Raw genomic sequence first — 18,476 nt, forward strand, 5'->3', positions numbered from 1 at the left:
TAAAGTGTGCTAGGTGCGGCTCTCAATTGCTTCAGAAGTGAAACAATCCAAAAAATGTGCTGAAAAAAGGCTGAGGCCTGGAAGCTACTTCACACGCAGTCCATCCAGATGGGCAGCAGCCTTCAGACCCTTTGGTTTTTAAAACAATCCTTTTGAAAAATTAATTTAAAAATGTTCCCTTAAAGTTCTATTTTAAACAAGACAAATCAGTGTCTATACAGTTTGCTCCAACATCCTTGACTTTTTCATTTCTACTGATTTGTTCATCAGAGTATTCAGTGGTGGTAGTCTTATTTTATCCAGTTTTTTTTTGCTGTAAACACTGAGAAATATACCAAGGGCAAATAGTAATCCAGACCATGCATACCTAAGAAAAAATAAATACAGAAAAAAGTGTTACAATTAACAATGTAACAATTTATTGCTAACAAGAGAATTGGTGGTCAGTTCAAAATAATTCTTCAATAAAATAAAGTTATGCTACTAGAGGTCTACAATAACATTAAGAAAGTACTTTCAGATGAAATTAGATTGAATTCCATATATTTCATGTTAAGTATATATAGTTATATTTTACTACATATTTATGTATTATATACTTATATTTTGTATAATATTTTGTAAAATCTTTTTCTATACATAGAAACCCTTGTCACATGTGTAAACATATTCTCATATATATGTACACACACACACACATATGTATATGGAAAAGTTTTTTTATTTTAACAAAATAATACTCATTTGGGAATAATGGCATATTTAAAGCCCAAGCCCCTAACAAAAGTCTTAAGATTATATCTAAAACACGGGACTTGTCAACCTATCAAAGGCTGTCTTGGGAATTCAATTCAGCAGTCCAACTATTTGTTCTACTGGGTAGAATATAAAAGAAACACATCCCTCAGAAAGTAGGGAAATCACTGTAATTTAATTACTGTATTGTAATTTCTCTCATGCAGGAAGAAAAAGTAATTTACAGACAACAAATCATTTGTAATATATTAATGGAAATTTATGTTAAAAATGGTAAGTTGGAATTCGAAACTTCACAATTACCAGACAATATAAGTTTAAATAACACTTCCTTCAAATATAGACTAGGTCATACAGAGAATAGCAAACGTTTCCACAGAAAGCCACTAATTAAATATGTTAATAAGACACAATTTACCAAGTACTCTTCTACCTTGAATCCTTTATGGAAAGAGGATATAAATAAATAATTGTAAAAGCGTGCACTACAAATACATAGTTTAAATGCCTGCCCTAGGGAGGAGGGAGTCCCTTAATCTCCACAGCGCATACACCACTCACATTTATTCATTATCCTGGAAACAGGGACATATATGCACTGAGCTCTGGTGAGGAAATTTAAGTATACAAAATGATAAATTTAAAACAAGAAATTGTAACATTTCTAAAATAGCAGAAGACTCTTCAACATATAAAAATTCAAGATGAGGACTCTATAAAGCCTAATAATTACATTAATTTACACGAAAATTAACACACTTTCTGCAAAAGAGTAAAGGTTGATGATAAGGCTGTTAAAGGGGGAATGCGAAACAAAGTCTAAAAACTGAAAACTTAGGAGTAAAAAGTACTTACTGAAATGTGAACGGTTTAGCAAAGAACACAAATGAAAGTATAATGGTCATTGCTTTTCTTCCTGTTGTCACTGTAGAGGCAAAGACTTGGTTTAGAATGTGCCTACTACACTGGTAATATTTTAGAAAAAATTTACTCAACAAATACTTATAGCTGAAGATATGTCAGAATCATGTGAGGTCCAGGAGCACTGTAAGGCAGAAGACAACCAGCCACTTGTTCCTGTTATGGGGCTTTGGGCTTTATCAGGAACAGACATTAATATAGTTAAAGTACAACTGTAATAAGTACTCAATACAAACCGGGTACTATGGGGCCATCATCCCTTAAAGAGAATTGAGTGGCAGAAAAGAAGGGCTTTCCTAAGGAAGATATGAGTAGGTAGACCAGGAGTTATTCACTAAAAATAGCAAAGAATATACTAATCTTCATAGTGATTATCTCTGTAAGATGAGTAATTTGTATAATCCATATCATGTATTTGTATTAATTTTCCCTGTCTTTCTAGGTATTACACCTGAAGTCTGCCATAAGGCCTGAAACCGTCGTCCTTTCGCCCAGGCAGAGAAGGAACTACACCCACGTCTCCATTATAGCCCTTCCCCCACATCAGTGTGCACTGCTGTTTCCCCAGAGAATGTGTGCTTTACTTACTTTCTTCTCATTGATCCTTATATTCCAAGAGTCTACAGTTCCTGGCACTTAATAATATTCAATGTATGAATGAAAGAATGCCAAGTGAAGAAACAGTCCTGGTAAGAAGTGTCAGAGCCTGATTCCCAGTACCTACTTTTAGTAGATGAACCCTAGTTTTAGCTGGGCATATGCTCCAGTCTCTCCTACCAAAAAGTATGGTCACGTGCCAATGAAATGTGAGATGTGCTATTGCTAGGAGTGTGGTTCCTTCGGCAGTTTCCATAAAGAGAAGAGTATGTTTCTTATCTTCTCTTACTCACCCCACTCCTGGCAGGCATATGATGATGGCAGAGCAGGCGGAAGGAGCCTGGGTTACTGAGGATATGGACTCTTCACACTAGCTCAGGAGGCAGTACAATACAATAGCGGTACGAGTCAGACGACCCTGGTTGGAATCCTGACTCTCACTGCCCAAGAGATAAGTCAACCTCCCGGAGCCTCAGTTTATCCATGTGTCAAATGGAACATTAATAGTGCCTTTTTTTTAGGATTGTTATAAGATTAAAATGATCGATATATGTAAAATATCTAGAATGGCATCTTGTATATAATAAGGGCTATGTGTATATTTAATTACGATCGCCTCTGGCTTTAACATAAGAGAAAGAGAGGAGGGGAAAAGCTGCCCACACCAGCACGACAAGCACTGCATCTCACAGCTGTGGGAAAGCGCACCAAACCTGTCACCAGACCATCATGTGGCTATAGACTCCTCTAAAGCAGAACAAATTCAGCCTTCAATCCTCTAGAGTGCCAAGCAAAGTCCCTGCACAGAGCAGGTACATAATTATTAGTGAAAAGAATAGCTAATCTGGTTGTTGTTTCAGAAAATATATGTGAAAGGTCTAAAAAGCTTTGTTTAAAATGAACTTATCCTATTTAAAATGCAAGAGAACTGCAACTTTGGTAATAAATTAAAAGTATATAATGGTGGTATTTTCTTTGAAGGTATTCATACCACTATACTTTTACAGAAAATTTTTCTAATGCTTTTCAAGGTTACTCTTTATTTTTTATTTTATTTATTTATTTATTTATTATTATTTTGTTGGTACTGGGGTTCCTGGAACCCCTTTACCTCCGGGCTCTACTGCCAGACTCATTTTTATATTTTTATTTGGAAACAGTGTCTCTTAATCCAGCACAGTTGGCTTTGAACCTGCATGATCCTCCTGTCTCAGACTCCCAAACTCGAGGATTACAAGCGTGCCCCACTACACTTGGCTTCAAGGTTACTATTAAGAAAAATGTATACATTTAACTTTCAAGTAAGCCTTGAGAGAAGGAGGCATAGCTCAGTGGCAGAGTGGTTGTGGAACATGCTCCAGGCCCTGGGTTCCATCTCCAGCTCCACAGAAAGACAAATAAAAAATCAAACTTAGAGTAAGAAATTAAGATGAAATGCCATCTTTCTTAAAAATTAAAAAAAATGCCACAAACCAAAGAATAAACTGGTGTACTATAACATTTTCTTTTCAATGAAGAAGAGGTATTATCCTTATTTTTTGGAAAAGAGTACCAATAAAGATACAAATGCTTATTTCATAATCTAAACCAGTGAATCCATCCTACCTGTGACAGCAACGAGGGCACCAAAATTTTTTATCAACGCCAGCACAAAGGATATTCCAAAATACCCAGTGAGGGAAAAAAGGAAAGCATAACCATAGGTCCTGAGAGGATCCTGCAACAAAGGAAAGTGCCTGTAAGGAGAATACAAAACAAACCCGAGGTCCTACAAACGAAACACTACCTCTAATTCTATCAACTTCTTAAGCAATGCTGAGCCATTTGATGATGCCGTCAAGCACATGCTACTTTTGGTTTAGTGGAAAAATAATGATGAAATTAAAATTCCTCAACTTCTCCATTATGAACTGCTTAAAAATTAACTTACAGGGATATGATAAGATAAATTTAAATATCAATCATTTAATTTCTGAAATAATCTTTGATTTGCAATATATTACATTAGTTATCAAATTATGTCAATAGTCTTTTTGAACTAGGAAAATTAGAAATATAGGAAAATCTATGTAATAAAAGATGTTTATTTTTTAAAGAAGTGATTGGTATTTACCTCTGAACAAAATATTGCTGCAGGGCCTAATCCATTAGTGCATGTCAATCCCAAGAAAATGTACACAAAACCGATTGAATACGAATAGAAAACCTAAAGTAGATAAAAAAATACTATCAAATCCAAAGTGGAAAATGAAAGCTTTAAATATAGAGCTCAATTAATTTACTCAATTAAGTGTGTAAAACAAAACCTTTGTAAAGTAACATCATTTCCACATGGCCTAACTTTCTGGAAATGATGGTTGATACCAATGTCCTATTAATCTACAACTTCAATTTATGTACCCAGTAATACAGTGCTACTCATCTTTTCACATATACTTACATAATTATTCATTTCTTGCCTGGTGAATTTAAATCTGATTTTAATGTTAGTAGACTAAAAATATAAACAAAATAAAATCCTTAAATCTACTTATGAAACATGAAAAAAAAACTAAATGCTGTTTGCAAATGATATTAAAACAAAAGCCAACAAGCAGTTGATAGCATATCTATTTCTCAATTTCTTGCCAGCCTTTTTGTCTTAGTTTACTATGGTCTTTACACAGTCTCAGCAATAGGAAGAACAGTATTAGACTTGAACACCTGCTGTGTCAGTTTCTGTGCTACTGATCTATAAGATTACTCACACCACCAAGAGATAGATACTCTTAATCCAGTGCTCAATACCAATTTTTAAATGAAAAATTTAAAAGGAAAAGGAAGAACTGATGAAAGAGTTCTAATTATGGACTGCCTATGTGTGAATTATGGTGTGCCCATGTATGAAGGTATCACTACCCATCTCACTATTATGTATGGGGAGTAGTGGGTGGGACCTGAAGGAAACACACCAAGACCTGTGGGCATGGTTTTTATATGACATTGAACTTCACCAGGATTATAATTATAATGTAACAATAAGCCCAGCATGATGACACATGCTTGTAATCCCAGTACCTGGAGGTTGAGACAGGAGGATTGGAGGCAGCCAGCCTCAGCTACTTAGTGAGGTCCTCTGCAACTTAGTGAGACCCTATTTCAAAATAAAGGATAAAACGTAGGGCTGGGGTAGCTCAGAGGTAGAATGCCCCCGGGTTCAATCCCCAATACTGGAAAAAAAGTAACAATGAAAGTATATGTTAAAAAATCCTAAAACTTAGATATATTAAGTAATTTTCCCCAAATGAGAGCTAGTAAAGCTACGATGTGAAATGAGGCTACCCTTGGGAGACTGAGACCCTGTTTCAAAATAAAGAATAAAAAATAGGGCTGGATGTAGCTCAGAGGTCGAATGCCCCTGGCTTCCATCGCAGACATGCAAAAATAAATAAATAAATAAATGAGGCTACTTTATTTCAAAACTGACCACTAAGTCACTGCATTTTATTAATTTTTACATTGCGTGCATTTCTTTAAATTTTCTCTGAGGCCATCTTTACCTTATCTAGAAAGAGTTGTGATGATGACCAAGAAAATGCCTGAAGATGCCCTACTCTGTGCTGAGACAGTAGCAGGAAAGAATATTACTATATGTCCTTAAAGTGTACACACACACACCATACTTTCTTATATATAAATAAAAACATGTTAGAAGATACATTGAAAGAAAAAGAATATTTACAGTAAAAGCATCAAAAAGAAGACCTAAAAATAACTTTAAGAAACATGCTAGATTTATATAAAGAAAATTAAAAATTTTAATAGATAGTAAAAAAAAAAACCCACTTGAAAAAAGAAAGACATACCTTATTCTTGGATGCAAGAATCAAGTGTATAGATGCCATTTTCCCTAAATTAATTCATTTGGTGGCACTGGGGGTGGAATCCAGAGGCTTTCTACCTCCGGGCTATACTCCCAGACTTTTTTTTATATTTTATTTGGAAACAGGGTCTCACTAAGTTGCTGAGAGCCCCACTAAGTAGCTGAGGCTCGTTTCGAACCCGTGCGATCCTCCTGTCTCTGGCTCCCAAGCGCGGGGATTACAAGCGTGTGCCACCACGCCCGGCTTCCCTAAATTAATTTATAATTCAATGCCATACCAATCACAATACCAATGGGATTTCTAGTTTGGGGGGGTATGAACACCCAAGAATAACTATTGGTAGTAATATTCTGAAAGAGAAAAGGAACAATGGTGGCTAGTCCTAAGAGATGGTAAATGTATGATAAAGCTGGTATTAGTATATGTACTGATACAGAAATAAATTCAAGAGAATTTAATTCTGTACCCTATATCAGAATGTGATAATAATAATAGAGAAGGCATTTAAAAGAAGCTGAAAAAGCATATTATTCAATACACATAATTGGGACTTATGGGTAGCCATATTGAAGAAAAAAATCAGAAAAGTCCTTTTTAACCATGACAGTAAAAGCCATGAAGATACAAATCAACTGGACCATATAAAAATTTTAACTTCTACATGTAAAATAACACTCAATACAAAAAGGCAAGCAAACAGCATAGCAAAAGACTCTCTTAATAAGGAAAAAAGTGTAAATGAATGAGGAAATAAATCAAACAATAAATTGTTAGCAGTTGTAATGGTACTTTTTTTACCTTCTTTTAATGTATTACTTTTATGAAATATATTCCTGAATGTGTTGCTCATATAAAAATAATAATAAACAATTATTATTATACAATCCAAGTCTTTGATATTTTATTTCAAAAAATTACGTATGTCACCATCTTTTAGTCTGTCTGGCATGAAGAAAAATGTGCAAGAGTATTTACCATTTCGGAATTCGAAGCATTATGCAGTTTCATGGCTTTCTCCTGAACGTTCCCAATAACGGCGTCTGCACATAGTGCCAGGGAGATAAGCATTATGCCTTCGAGGAGGTAGAAAAGAAACAACTGCCTTATTTAAACACAGAGACCATGATCAAGTTCTATCACATATTAAAGTGGGCTAAAAACCAAAAGCAAATCTTCAACAACATTTGCTCCATAAAGCTAAATACTTTTAACCACAACCAGTTGCAAATTAGCAGTTGAGAGTAAAACAAAATAAGTAACTAACACTAATAAATTGGATTAATGTCATCATGACTGCATTTCCACATCCTTTTAAATAAGTTATACTTTTATCCTAGATTATATGTTTAAAAGAATTACTTTTAAGCAAATATAGAAGAAATTCTTAGATGATTTGCAGGGATTCGTGGTTAGTCAGCTAGGTGAAAAATATAAAAAGAAAAATCATAAAAGAATGCCTATGTTACTAAAATGTCCAATTTAAAACATACACATGGAGGCAGCTCTAAAGGTCTTTTCTTTGATGGTTCCTGACTAGAATTCGCTATAGTTTCTTTTTTGAATAAACCATATTTATAATATACATAATACATATTCTCTGTGCCTTATAAGCTATTTTATTTAAAAGAGCACCCAAACTTAGGATCTTCTGAAGCAACTGAAGTGCAGAATCTTTTCATATTTTTAATGAGTTCCCTCAGTTTTACAACTATTGTATTTCCAGAGTTGTGATGGGAAGTGTGAACGTCTCATGGTAGATATGAGAATCACATACATCATGCCATCATTTAGAATCCTTATGAAATTTTAGAGATTCTTACTGTAGAGTAAAAGGCCTATAAAATCTAGGAACACAGTATATGTATATAAATACCTGTCAGGTTGAAGTTGGGTTCAGTCGTGCTGTCCGCAAGAGTAAACCAGATCAGGCCGAGGCTCATACAGACTGCAGCAGACGCATCTGCAATGTTATACCGCTTCCCTATGTAAAACAAAGGTCATCCACGTCTCATATGCAAGTATCCAAAATGTCAGAGCTATGTGCTTAGCAAGTAGAGCAGGGATCTGTTTTTCATATCTAGTGCCCAAAATGTGAAGAACATCTAGGTCAAGGCATGAAACAGTCAGAGAAGGGCTTCTGATGATTAAATTATGAGTGGGCACCAACGTCCCTAAGTAAGAAATGAGGTCCTACTTTATCTGATAGTGAATAAAATACAAAAGGTCATAATGGCCAGGATATGCCCTGAGAGGTGCATCTTCAGATGATTCTGCTGCTGTGCACTGGAGTATACTTACACCAAGACGGCTATGATGGCTGAGTGACACTGACTTACGGGGCTACCTTCGGATATGTGTCCACTGCTGACTCAAACACAGTATGTGGTACATGATTTTGGCAAAAAATGACAAGAATAATGTGCATTACAAATATTTAAAAATATTATAGAAGATAGTGTTTTTTAAACTTAATAGGTAATAAAAGGTTATAAATTTTCTCTCATGGTTTCTAAGTTTACAAATGCTATTACATATTAACATGTAGGCAGGGAAGAAGCATTAGCTTATTTTACTACATCCATATCTTTTAAGAAATGTAGTCTAACTTTTTGTAAGGACTACAAGGAATTATGTGCCAAATCTAAATGGTAAATGTAATTTTAATAAATATTGATATGAACATTTTTTCCTATGTGGACCATTACCCTGAAATGGTATGTGAAGTTGTTATAATACACACTTTCATTTTAAAAGATCTATTTTGGGAAATGCATAAAATGAAATCAGGTTGAATAAGGCCTTAAATGACGCAGACGTACTCAATTACTGAAATATGAACACCCCTGTAAGAGTGAATGGGAAGAACAACTCGTTTACTGCTTGTTGCTCTAGCTGCCTCTTCTCCCGGTAACTTCACACAGCTTATAGCTTAGCAGGGACTTTAAACACCAGCCAGTCAGCATGGCTATAAGAAAACAGTTCTACTCAGATCAAGCTTTACTTCAATGTAAGAAAACGGTCCACTGTGCAGTGGAGGAAGGAAAACGAATGAATTAAAAAGAGGAACTTTCCAGGTACTTTTGACCTGGGTCTTCAACATGTGAATCAGAATGTGTTAAATTCCAAAGTAAAATAATAAAACAAAATATTTTTTCTTTTTTTAAGTCTAAATTACTGATTTCAAATACTGATGTATACCAGAGAAGCATGAGTGTTTTTATAGTTTCTTACTTTTATAAGATATCACTCAGAATTATTATACTTAAAATGCTCACCACAAATATTATAGACATTTAATGTTTTTCCTAATGCTAGATGCCATAACATAGCCTATTAGTTTCAAGTAGTATGAAAATATATCATTACTATACCTTGAATAAAAATTCCGCCTAGCATAACAGGAATCAATTTGCAGCACTTGAAGATGACTTGGGTAGGATAATTCAGGTAGCCCAAAGAAGTGTTTGATAACCCCGTAGTAGCCACAGTTAGAAAAGCTATTATCATGTAGGTTTTTCCTGGTATTCTGTAAAAGACAATTTTTAAGACCTTCATTTTGGGACCCAATTCATACTACTTTAAGATAATGTATTTACAATGTGTAAATACTAATTGTTGGTTAATATTTCTGGAAATACTAGTAAAACTAGGTACTAAAAATTACTTCTTAAAGTTGAAATACTATGTAAAAGAACTATAATCAGCCATAAATGAGGCCTATCAACTGTGTAAAAAAGTAATAATATTAGGAGGTACTGATATTTTACTGAAGGTATTAAATGGGGATTGAAGTGTTCTCAACAGCAGTTCTACAGACAAAAACTATCTTGGCTAGATTTAGAGAAAAAGAAACCATTTTAAAAAGTACTGACCTACATAATGTTAAAGGGCACCTCAACTAACTTTTTCAGTAATTTCTAATTTCTATTGTTTCCTACTCTTTCCATCTAGCATTAGGAAAAATACATCTATTCATTCTGCTAGCAGAACCTGAGCAAAATTTTTCTAGAAAAAGGACATGTGTTTTAAAACTCAAGACATAATTGCCATTACCATACTCTCTCATAAATCACATCTGAATGTGAGAAAGTATAATAATGAACTTTAAGATACAGTACCTCTCTCATGATCACAAACCTTAATTTTGGCTGTATGCAGATTTTCTAAAGGAGATTCACTATGTGTGTGTGTGGGGGGGGGTCTGGGAATTGAAACCAGGGGTGTTCTACTTCCAAGCTACATCTCTAGCCTTATTTATTTATTTGTTTGTTTGTTTATTTATTTATTTTTGCGGGGCTGGGGATGGAACCCAGAGGTATTTGACCTCCTAGCTACACCCTCTACCCTATTTTTTATTCTTTATTTTTAAATAGGTTCTCACTAAGCTGCGGAGGGCCTCACTAAGTAGCTGAGGCTGTCTGCAAACTCTGATCCTCCGATCTTGGCCTCCCAAATGCTGGGATTACAAGCGTGCACCACCACGCCCGGCTAGCTCTTTGTATTTTTGAAACAGGCTCTAGCTAAGATGCTGAGGCTGGCCTCAAACCCTCGATCCTCCAGGTTCAGCTTCCCAAGTACTAGGATTACTGGTGTGTGCCATTACACATGGCTCCTTAAGGAAGTTCTAAATGTGGCATCTTTAGGATTTTGAGCCATTATTGAATCCCTGTGCCCCCAAGGATTGCATACTTAATGGTCTACATAATAGCCTTGTACACTGGTGTGAAGAATGCAATGGGGCACTAATCACATACTTTGATTATGCTGCTACTTAGAAATCATTCCCACTTTGGAATCTGTGTTTATGTGTAAATCAAAGCAACAAAATTCCTCCGTATCTTTTTTATGGTCAGGTACTCAAGGTAAAATAACTTACTGAACAATTTCAATTGGAATACATCATTTGCATTTTGAAGCCTTTCCTACCCAAGTACTAACAGAGCAGTCAACCTTTGAAAGCTACTGGAAATAACTTGGCACGCATAAGTACGCATCAGTGCACACAAACTCCTGTTCACACAGTCTGCTGGGTTAGGCCCTCGCTCTCCTCATCAGCGAAGGAGGGCAGCATCTCTTGTCCCGACAATGATACAAGTCACAGGGGTCAAATTCCTCAAAGATATATCACAGACAGTAGTGGCCAGAAAAAAAGTTAGGTCAGAAAAATTAAGAGGAATAATTAGAAAAGCAGCACAGTATAGGTAGAAAGAAAATCCGTTTGAAACTCAGGGTACCTAAAATCAGAAGGTTTGGATTCTGCCAGCAACTTACTATAGAATCTCACGGAGATCTCAGCACTCCCCTGGGTTACTTTTTCCTCATGGGTAAAATGAGAACGCTGGATTTCATCAGGTGGCCTCTAGGAGTCTCATGATTTGTATTTTATTTAATACCTTGATTGCCTACTTCTTAAGAAGTAGTGGGAACATTATAATCTTAAAAAAATCCTTCAAACCCTATTTGACAGATCTCCTATATTATAAACTGATTTTTTTTTTTTCGTGTACCAGGGATAAAACCCAGGGACATTTTACCTCTGAGCTACATACACCCCTAACCTGAGTTTTCATTCTTTATTTTGAAACATAGTCTCACTGAGTTGCAAAAGGCCTAAGAAGCTGAGGCTGGCCTCTATCCATGATCCTCCTGTCTCAGACTCTCAAATGTTGGGATTACAAGCATAAGCCACCATGCCTAAAACTGAAAGTATTTAATAATAAAGTTATAATTTTTGATAAAAAGTATTAAGTAGCATATTTAGGATATTATATTTTACAATATAGTTTGGTACACATTACCATATTTGATTCTCAATAAAACTGAGAATTTCAGAAAGTTTCCTGAGGTCTTACCAGAGCCATTACCAAGCAATGCCTAAAATCAAATCCATTCCTTCTAATTTCAAATACCATTCTCTTTCCAATACAGTTATTTATATAAATGTAGAAAGGAGAAAACAACAAGCAGTAAGTTTAACAAAGGTCTAATAACAGTCAACTTGAATAAATTCAGAAGTGGTATATGTTAAAAAATAAATGTGATTTGGCATATTTTCATTGTAACATACCTTTAATGAGTTTTTAAAAACTTAATGTGCCTTGGAAAGAAAAGATTCCAATTCATAATTACAGTTGTCTATAAATCCTTCTAAATTCTTTCATTTATGTTTAAATTAAACATGAATATTTTATTCTGTGATATGTTTTGGTAATATGGTTTAAAGGTGGGATGAGCACGGCCCACTCCCATCTCATCCGGGTAACTGACTGACAACGGTTGCTTTCTGAAATTTAACAGTATGGAGATACAACATCTTTGTGTCAGTTAGCAAAGACAAGTGTCTTTTTTTTTTAAATCTTAGAAGCAATCAGAGGCCTATCAGTTTGGTTTCCTTTTCAATTAGTCTCTATCGACTACAGATATATGGTTTTAGAGCATGAAAATAAGGAAGGTGATGTTCTCATATTCAAATATTTTTATTATAGTTAGTATAGTAATTTATTGGCAATAAAGAGTTTGAGAAACAAAATTAGATCTATGAGAACAAATATGACATAGATTCTTCCAGGAACAATCTTGTTTCACAGAATTAAATATTTAAAATTACAAAGTTATCTTCATACATACTTAAACACCATTTTATACACACACACACACATATACTGTTAAATTTTTTTCTAAAGGATTAAACATTCACATGAAAAAGACAGAATATTACTATTATAGTCTTTATTGTACTTAAAACTGCCAATACATGAAATACCTATTATTAGGATGTAATAGGAAAGAATGGCATTTATTAAAAATATTTCATATTAAAATTCCTACTTTGTACTCAAATTCCTTATTTTTATTATTTTTTGAGGTATTAAGGATGGAACATTCTACCTCTGAGCTACACCCCAGCCCTATTTGTTATTCTTTATTTTGAAACTGGGTCTCACGGAGTTGTAAAGAGCCTCACTAAGTATCTGAGGCTGTCTTCGAACAGCAATCCTCCTGTCTCAGCCTTCCATAAACTGGGGTTACATGCATGTGCCACCATGCCCGGCTCCACTTTCTGTTTATAATGTTTTATTACATGTTTAAAAGCATGTTCAAGACATACATTTTCCAAATATATATGGTTGTCACTTTAAAAGATATTACCAAAGCCAGGCTGGTTGCGCACGCTTGTAATCCTGGCATTCGGGAGATGGGAGACCAGAGGATCGAGATTTGCAGACAGTCTCAGCTACTTAGCCAGGCGCTTCACAACTCAGTGAGACCCTGTTTCAAAAATAAAAAGACTAAAAAAATAGGGCTGGGGATGCAGCTTGGAGGTAGAATGTCCTTGGGTTCCATCCCCGGTACTGGAAAAAAAAAAAAGGATATTTTTGAATCTGTAATTTTTGCCTTAAAAAAAAACTTTCTCTAATGTTTAAGAAATCAAATATGAGCTATTGAACATTATATGATAATATTAGTTGGATATACAGCATAAAACAAAACATTAACTTCACATTTAAAACTGGTTTCAAAACAGACACTGATTATTTCTCTTTATCACTCTATGGTAGTCACACTGAAAACCTTTCAGCAATCACACCGATATCAGTGAACTTTATAAACAACTATGTGTATCTGAACACTTTCTTGTGTTTTAAGAAGATATGCTTTGCCATAAAGTGTGTCTAACCTATTATATTTTATAATTTTACATTTTAAAGAGATGCCTGACTTCTTTCAGTGTATAGAGGACCCATATTAATTTTTTTTAGTAAGTTAATTATTTTAACCAAACCTCATGATTATAAATGTTAATTGAAATGTAAATTACATGCGTATTCAACATGCTAAAAATTATTTTTATAAAGAATCAACTAATACATGCCAAAAATTAACAAATAAAACAAACTACATACCTTCTCCTTTTGTCCTGAATAAGCTGAAATTCTATTAGGCCAAATACGGAGTAAAACGCAAACTGCACTAAAGTAAAGTACCAGCCATGAGACTTAAAACCCTCTACTGAAAATATCAATTCCTGTTGAAAGACATGAATATTTTTGTTAAGTTCAAAGGGGTAGACCAATTTCACAGTAAATCTATAATAAACACAACATATTCAAAGGAACCAAGCCATACTCTCAACCACCCTCACCAAAAAATCAAACCACAGGCTTTATGACAGGTATTTTAGAGGTTAGAAGTTAGTTCTTTCCAAATAATAGACATTAAGTGACTAGGTATGAAAGGAAGCAGAGAAATAAGTAAATATAAAGAAACACTATCCTTTGCTTCTTTATTTAAAACACCAAAACCAAAGATTGGTATAACCCAGTCATATCACTCCTTGGAATCTTTCCAAAGAATTAAAAGTCAGAAAACTATAGTAATTCATGCATATCCATGTTAACAACAGCACAACTGTAACAGCAAATTATGGACCAATCCAGGTGTCCACCAACAGATACATGAATAAGACGCAGCACATGCACACAGGGGCATTTTACTTAGCCATAAAGAACAAAATTAAGCCATTGCAGGAAAACAGATGAAACTAGAGAATATTGTGCTCAGTGAGATCAGCCATCTCAGGTCAAGGGTTGTGTGTTTTCTCTCATTAAGTGGAAGCTACAGAGAAAATGGTAAACAACAGGGACTTCAGAGGAATGAGAGCAGGAGAAGAGCGGAAGGGGATGGGAGGGGAGCGGGAGGGGAAAGGAGGCTCCAAGAGGAGGCAGTTCAGTAACACCAGGTCCATGTATGGAGGTATCACTACCAATCTCACTAGCATGTCAGGGCGAGGGGTGGGATCCAGAGCGACACACGGCAAGCGCTGTGTGCGCGTGCGCACCACTTGAACCTCACTGTGAGGCATAATCTCCACGTACCAGTAAAAGCATATCAAAAAATGAAAAAGATGGATGTCCAGACCTTGTTTATTATATGAAGAGCCTATTTCACTAGAAGGACATCATCTCAGGCCTGTTTACCTGCAGGAACACACTGCATACCAATAATGGTATTTTGTGAAATTCTTGAGCCACAGATCAAGTAAAAATTCCCCTTGTAGAGAGAATTTGCCCAAACACAGTGTTATGATCATAATATCTATGTTAATTGTTAATAGACCATTTTAACAAGTCACTAGAAGTAGTCTTATAAGGTTATCTGGCTTAATTTACCTGATATCAAACTTTTTATCTTGTGTGTGTGTGACTGAGACACATATTTCACTCATGTTACCAAACCACAACCATTTTCTTTAAACTATTTTGACAAAGTGTAAAGGGAGCAATGTCAGTTTTCACACAGTGAAGATGGTAGCAGGATCTGCAGTGGTTTATGTAATTTAAAATAAAACTTTGCAAGCCAGGCGTGGTGGTGCCTGCTTATAATCCCAGCATTTGGGCAGGAGGATCATGGTTCACAGCCAGCCTCTGCTGCTACTTAGGCCCTTTGCAACTCAGTGAGATCCTGTTTCAAAAGAAAGAATAAAAACTAGGGCTGGGGGTGTAGCTCAAAGGTAGAATGTCCTTGGGTTCCATCCCCAATACCCTCACACACAAAAAAATATGAAGTAAAACTCTGCACATATGAATTAAAAATTACAATATCTGACTACTAATAAAAGTGAATATAATAAAATTTGTATGGTAAATTTCTAATTAATTTTCCTTTCCCTTCAGCTCTAATTATTTGTAATAGTGATATAAAAAAGGAAAAAACTTTGTTCAACAAGAAATTTTAATTTCTAGTTCTAATTGCTACTCATTGAAATAGCAAGTTTTCTACAATCTTCAGTTGTAAAGATTTACTATTTTTTGTCATGTCTTTGTTTTACATTAATATTCTTCATGGCATTTTTGGGAGGTAGCTAAAAGTCATAATTCTACTTTCTTGTTTATTTACATCTGCTTTTATAATTTGACTCTAAGACAAAAACAGAGAGTAAGACTTTTAAGATTATTGTAACTTATTAGTACTAATGAGTATGAGAATCATTTTAAGAAAATACATCACTTTCCTTTTCTTGAATTTTAAAGGTTCTCTCATGTTATGGAGTCCCATACAAAAGGTCAGAAATTTGCTGCTTACCAATATATACTACTATCCCCTAATACAGTGCAAATAAGAAACAAACTGTTACATATTACAGATGTTTTGTGTAAACAAAAATAAGATTCTGGGGAAGTTAGATAAAAAAATCAGTAAGAATGAGGACACAATAATACTTCAACGGCCAACAAAAGAATTTAAATATCACAAGATGTAAAGATACCCATAGAAAAGCACAAACTATCCTGATACATTGAGCTTTTATTATGAGCTCCAAGAATTGAGCTATCAATTTTATTGGAAAATTATGTTCCCATATATCTCCTTACCAACATCTGATGCAGTTTTCCTTTAAAAACTAATACAGGGTTGGAATTATCTATTTTGTTAAGTATAATATTTTAAAATTGATCTTATGTTTAATTTTTCAAGATATTTTCTATATACCCTTCCTCCCATTTGAAAATTTAACTCTGAGATTCTGATCTCGGTATTTCAGCAGCCATTTTAAGAAGACCTTTTGTTTTCTTCCATAAAAAAAAAACCCTCAAATTTATGAATCAATTGGTATTCTGTAAGTAAAAATATCTTGGACAAAAGTACTATTAAGTGCTCATACTGATGCTAATTGCTATAAATAAATAATAGATTGCAAATAACATTTTTACCTGTAAATATCCATAAATTAGGTAAAATATAAAAACTCCAGAAACACAAATAAAAAATTGAGTAAGTTTTTTAAATTTGTGGAGATTTATGCCAAGTACTACAATGTCATCAATTGACTTAATGTGGGATGACACTGATTGGTTTTCAGATGGCATAGTGATAGAGGTATATTCCCTGGATTTGTTGAACTTGTGATACATTGTTCTTTTTGGTTGCATCCAGGGCTTCCAAAATTATCTTTGTTGAGCTGGTCTTTTTCCTTTAGTGTTTCTTTTGCCTGCCTTGCCAAGTCCTAGAGAAGAAAATATGCAATTAAAGCAAAATGTTTAGATCTTAAAGTCATATGCTCCAAATGGTAATCAAAATTATACTTTAAAATTGTAAAAGTAAGGCTCGTTCTTTGTGGAATCACTACATTAATTCTCCTTAGTTTCCAAACAACCCAAAAAAATACCTAATCTTCAAATAATTTATCGTCACCTGATAAAGATCAATGCATCAATAAACTGGATATATACTATACTGATTTGCAGAGCAACAAACCAAAAGTTAACCTGGTACTTATTTCATCAAAAAACTAAGCATGGCTTGTTTTTATACCTAGGAAAAATATACAAATTTTAAAACCTATAATCGTTTATGCATAACATTCTGAACATTAATCAGTCTTTACTTGGAGAAGAGTAAAGAATAATTCTCCTTTTAATACTAGGACAAGCCAGGTGTGGTGGTGCATGGCTGTAATCCTAGTACTTGGGTATCTGAGACAGGACGATCTCAGGTCAAGGCCAGTTTCAGCAATTTAACAAAATTTGGCAACTTAGTGAGACTCTGTTTCAAAATAAAAATAAAATAGTGTTGGGGGATAGCTCTAAGGTAGAATGCTCCTGGGTTCATTCGCCAGTACCAAAGAAAGAAATAAATAAAAACTACCAGAACTGTAAAATACGTTTGATCACGATATTTTAAAAATAAAGTAACAACTTTAAATATTTTAAAAAGCTAGGTTTATCAGAGGCTACAGAAAGGATAATATTAATTTACTAATAACATCTATTGGGCTAAAAAGAAAACATTTTTTCCCTTTTATAGAAAATCGCTGAAAGTCTTTGGGGTTTAAACAGCTAGAAATATGTCATCTTTTGTTATTCTGGAAAAAAAATGATGGCACCATAGATCAATGTCAGTTTCACTGTGGATTTATATAAGCTGGAAAGATAAATTCCGTGTAAAAATTGGGAAAAACCTGAAGAATTTTGACAATTAAAAAACAGAATATACTTATAAAGAAAACCCATTTTTCTCAAAGACATTATAATTCCATAAAGAACAAAATTTAGACTCTGAGGGATGAGGAGATAAAAATAGTTTTGGCAGTGAGTTCCGCTTTGGGAATTCTTTAAAAGAAGCAGCCATGTGATAGTTTAAAATGGCAAGAGTTGCCTCTTCAGGATAATTCCTAATTTACTGGCTTAAGAAAGATCAACTAGGCCCTATGTAGTAACTCCAATGATGCTCTGAAAACAACTTTTAATTAATAATACACAGGCATCAAAACATTTTATAGGGCATCCGCCATATCTCTAGGCAGAGAAGCCGTTCCCGCCAACCAACTGGGGAAGGGGC

The 18,476-nt window shown here is 34.5% G+C and overlaps 1 protein-coding gene across 2 annotated transcripts; it reads right to left on the minus strand.

The window, feature by feature from the left end:
• Positions 1–213: 213 nt before the first annotated feature.
• LOC308272821 (adenosine 3'-phospho 5'-phosphosulfate transporter 2-like) lies at positions 214–17,050 on the minus strand (the record flags this gene model as incomplete). Of its 2 annotated transcripts, XM_080709832.1 has the most annotated exons (9): positions 214–367; positions 1,612–1,681; positions 3,880–3,991; positions 4,388–4,480; positions 7,113–7,210; positions 8,011–8,118; positions 9,509–9,663; positions 14,042–14,163; positions 16,850–17,050. In XM_080709832.1, the coding sequence occupies 9 exons, from the start codon at positions 17,048–17,050 to the stop codon at positions 214–216; spliced, it is 1,113 nt and encodes a 370-aa protein (XP_080565958.1). The 2 variants fall into 2 exon arrangements, with proteins under 2 accessions (XP_080565958.1, XP_080565959.1); XM_080709833.1 differs by lacking the exon at positions 4,388–4,480.
• Between the last annotated feature and the right edge of the window lie 1,426 nt (positions 17,051–18,476).

The sequence above is a fragment of the Muscardinus avellanarius genome, assembly GCF_963383645.1.
Source record: "Muscardinus avellanarius genome assembly, chromosome: 14".
NCBI classification, from domain to species: Eukaryota; Metazoa; Chordata; class Mammalia; order Rodentia; family Gliridae; genus Muscardinus; species Muscardinus avellanarius.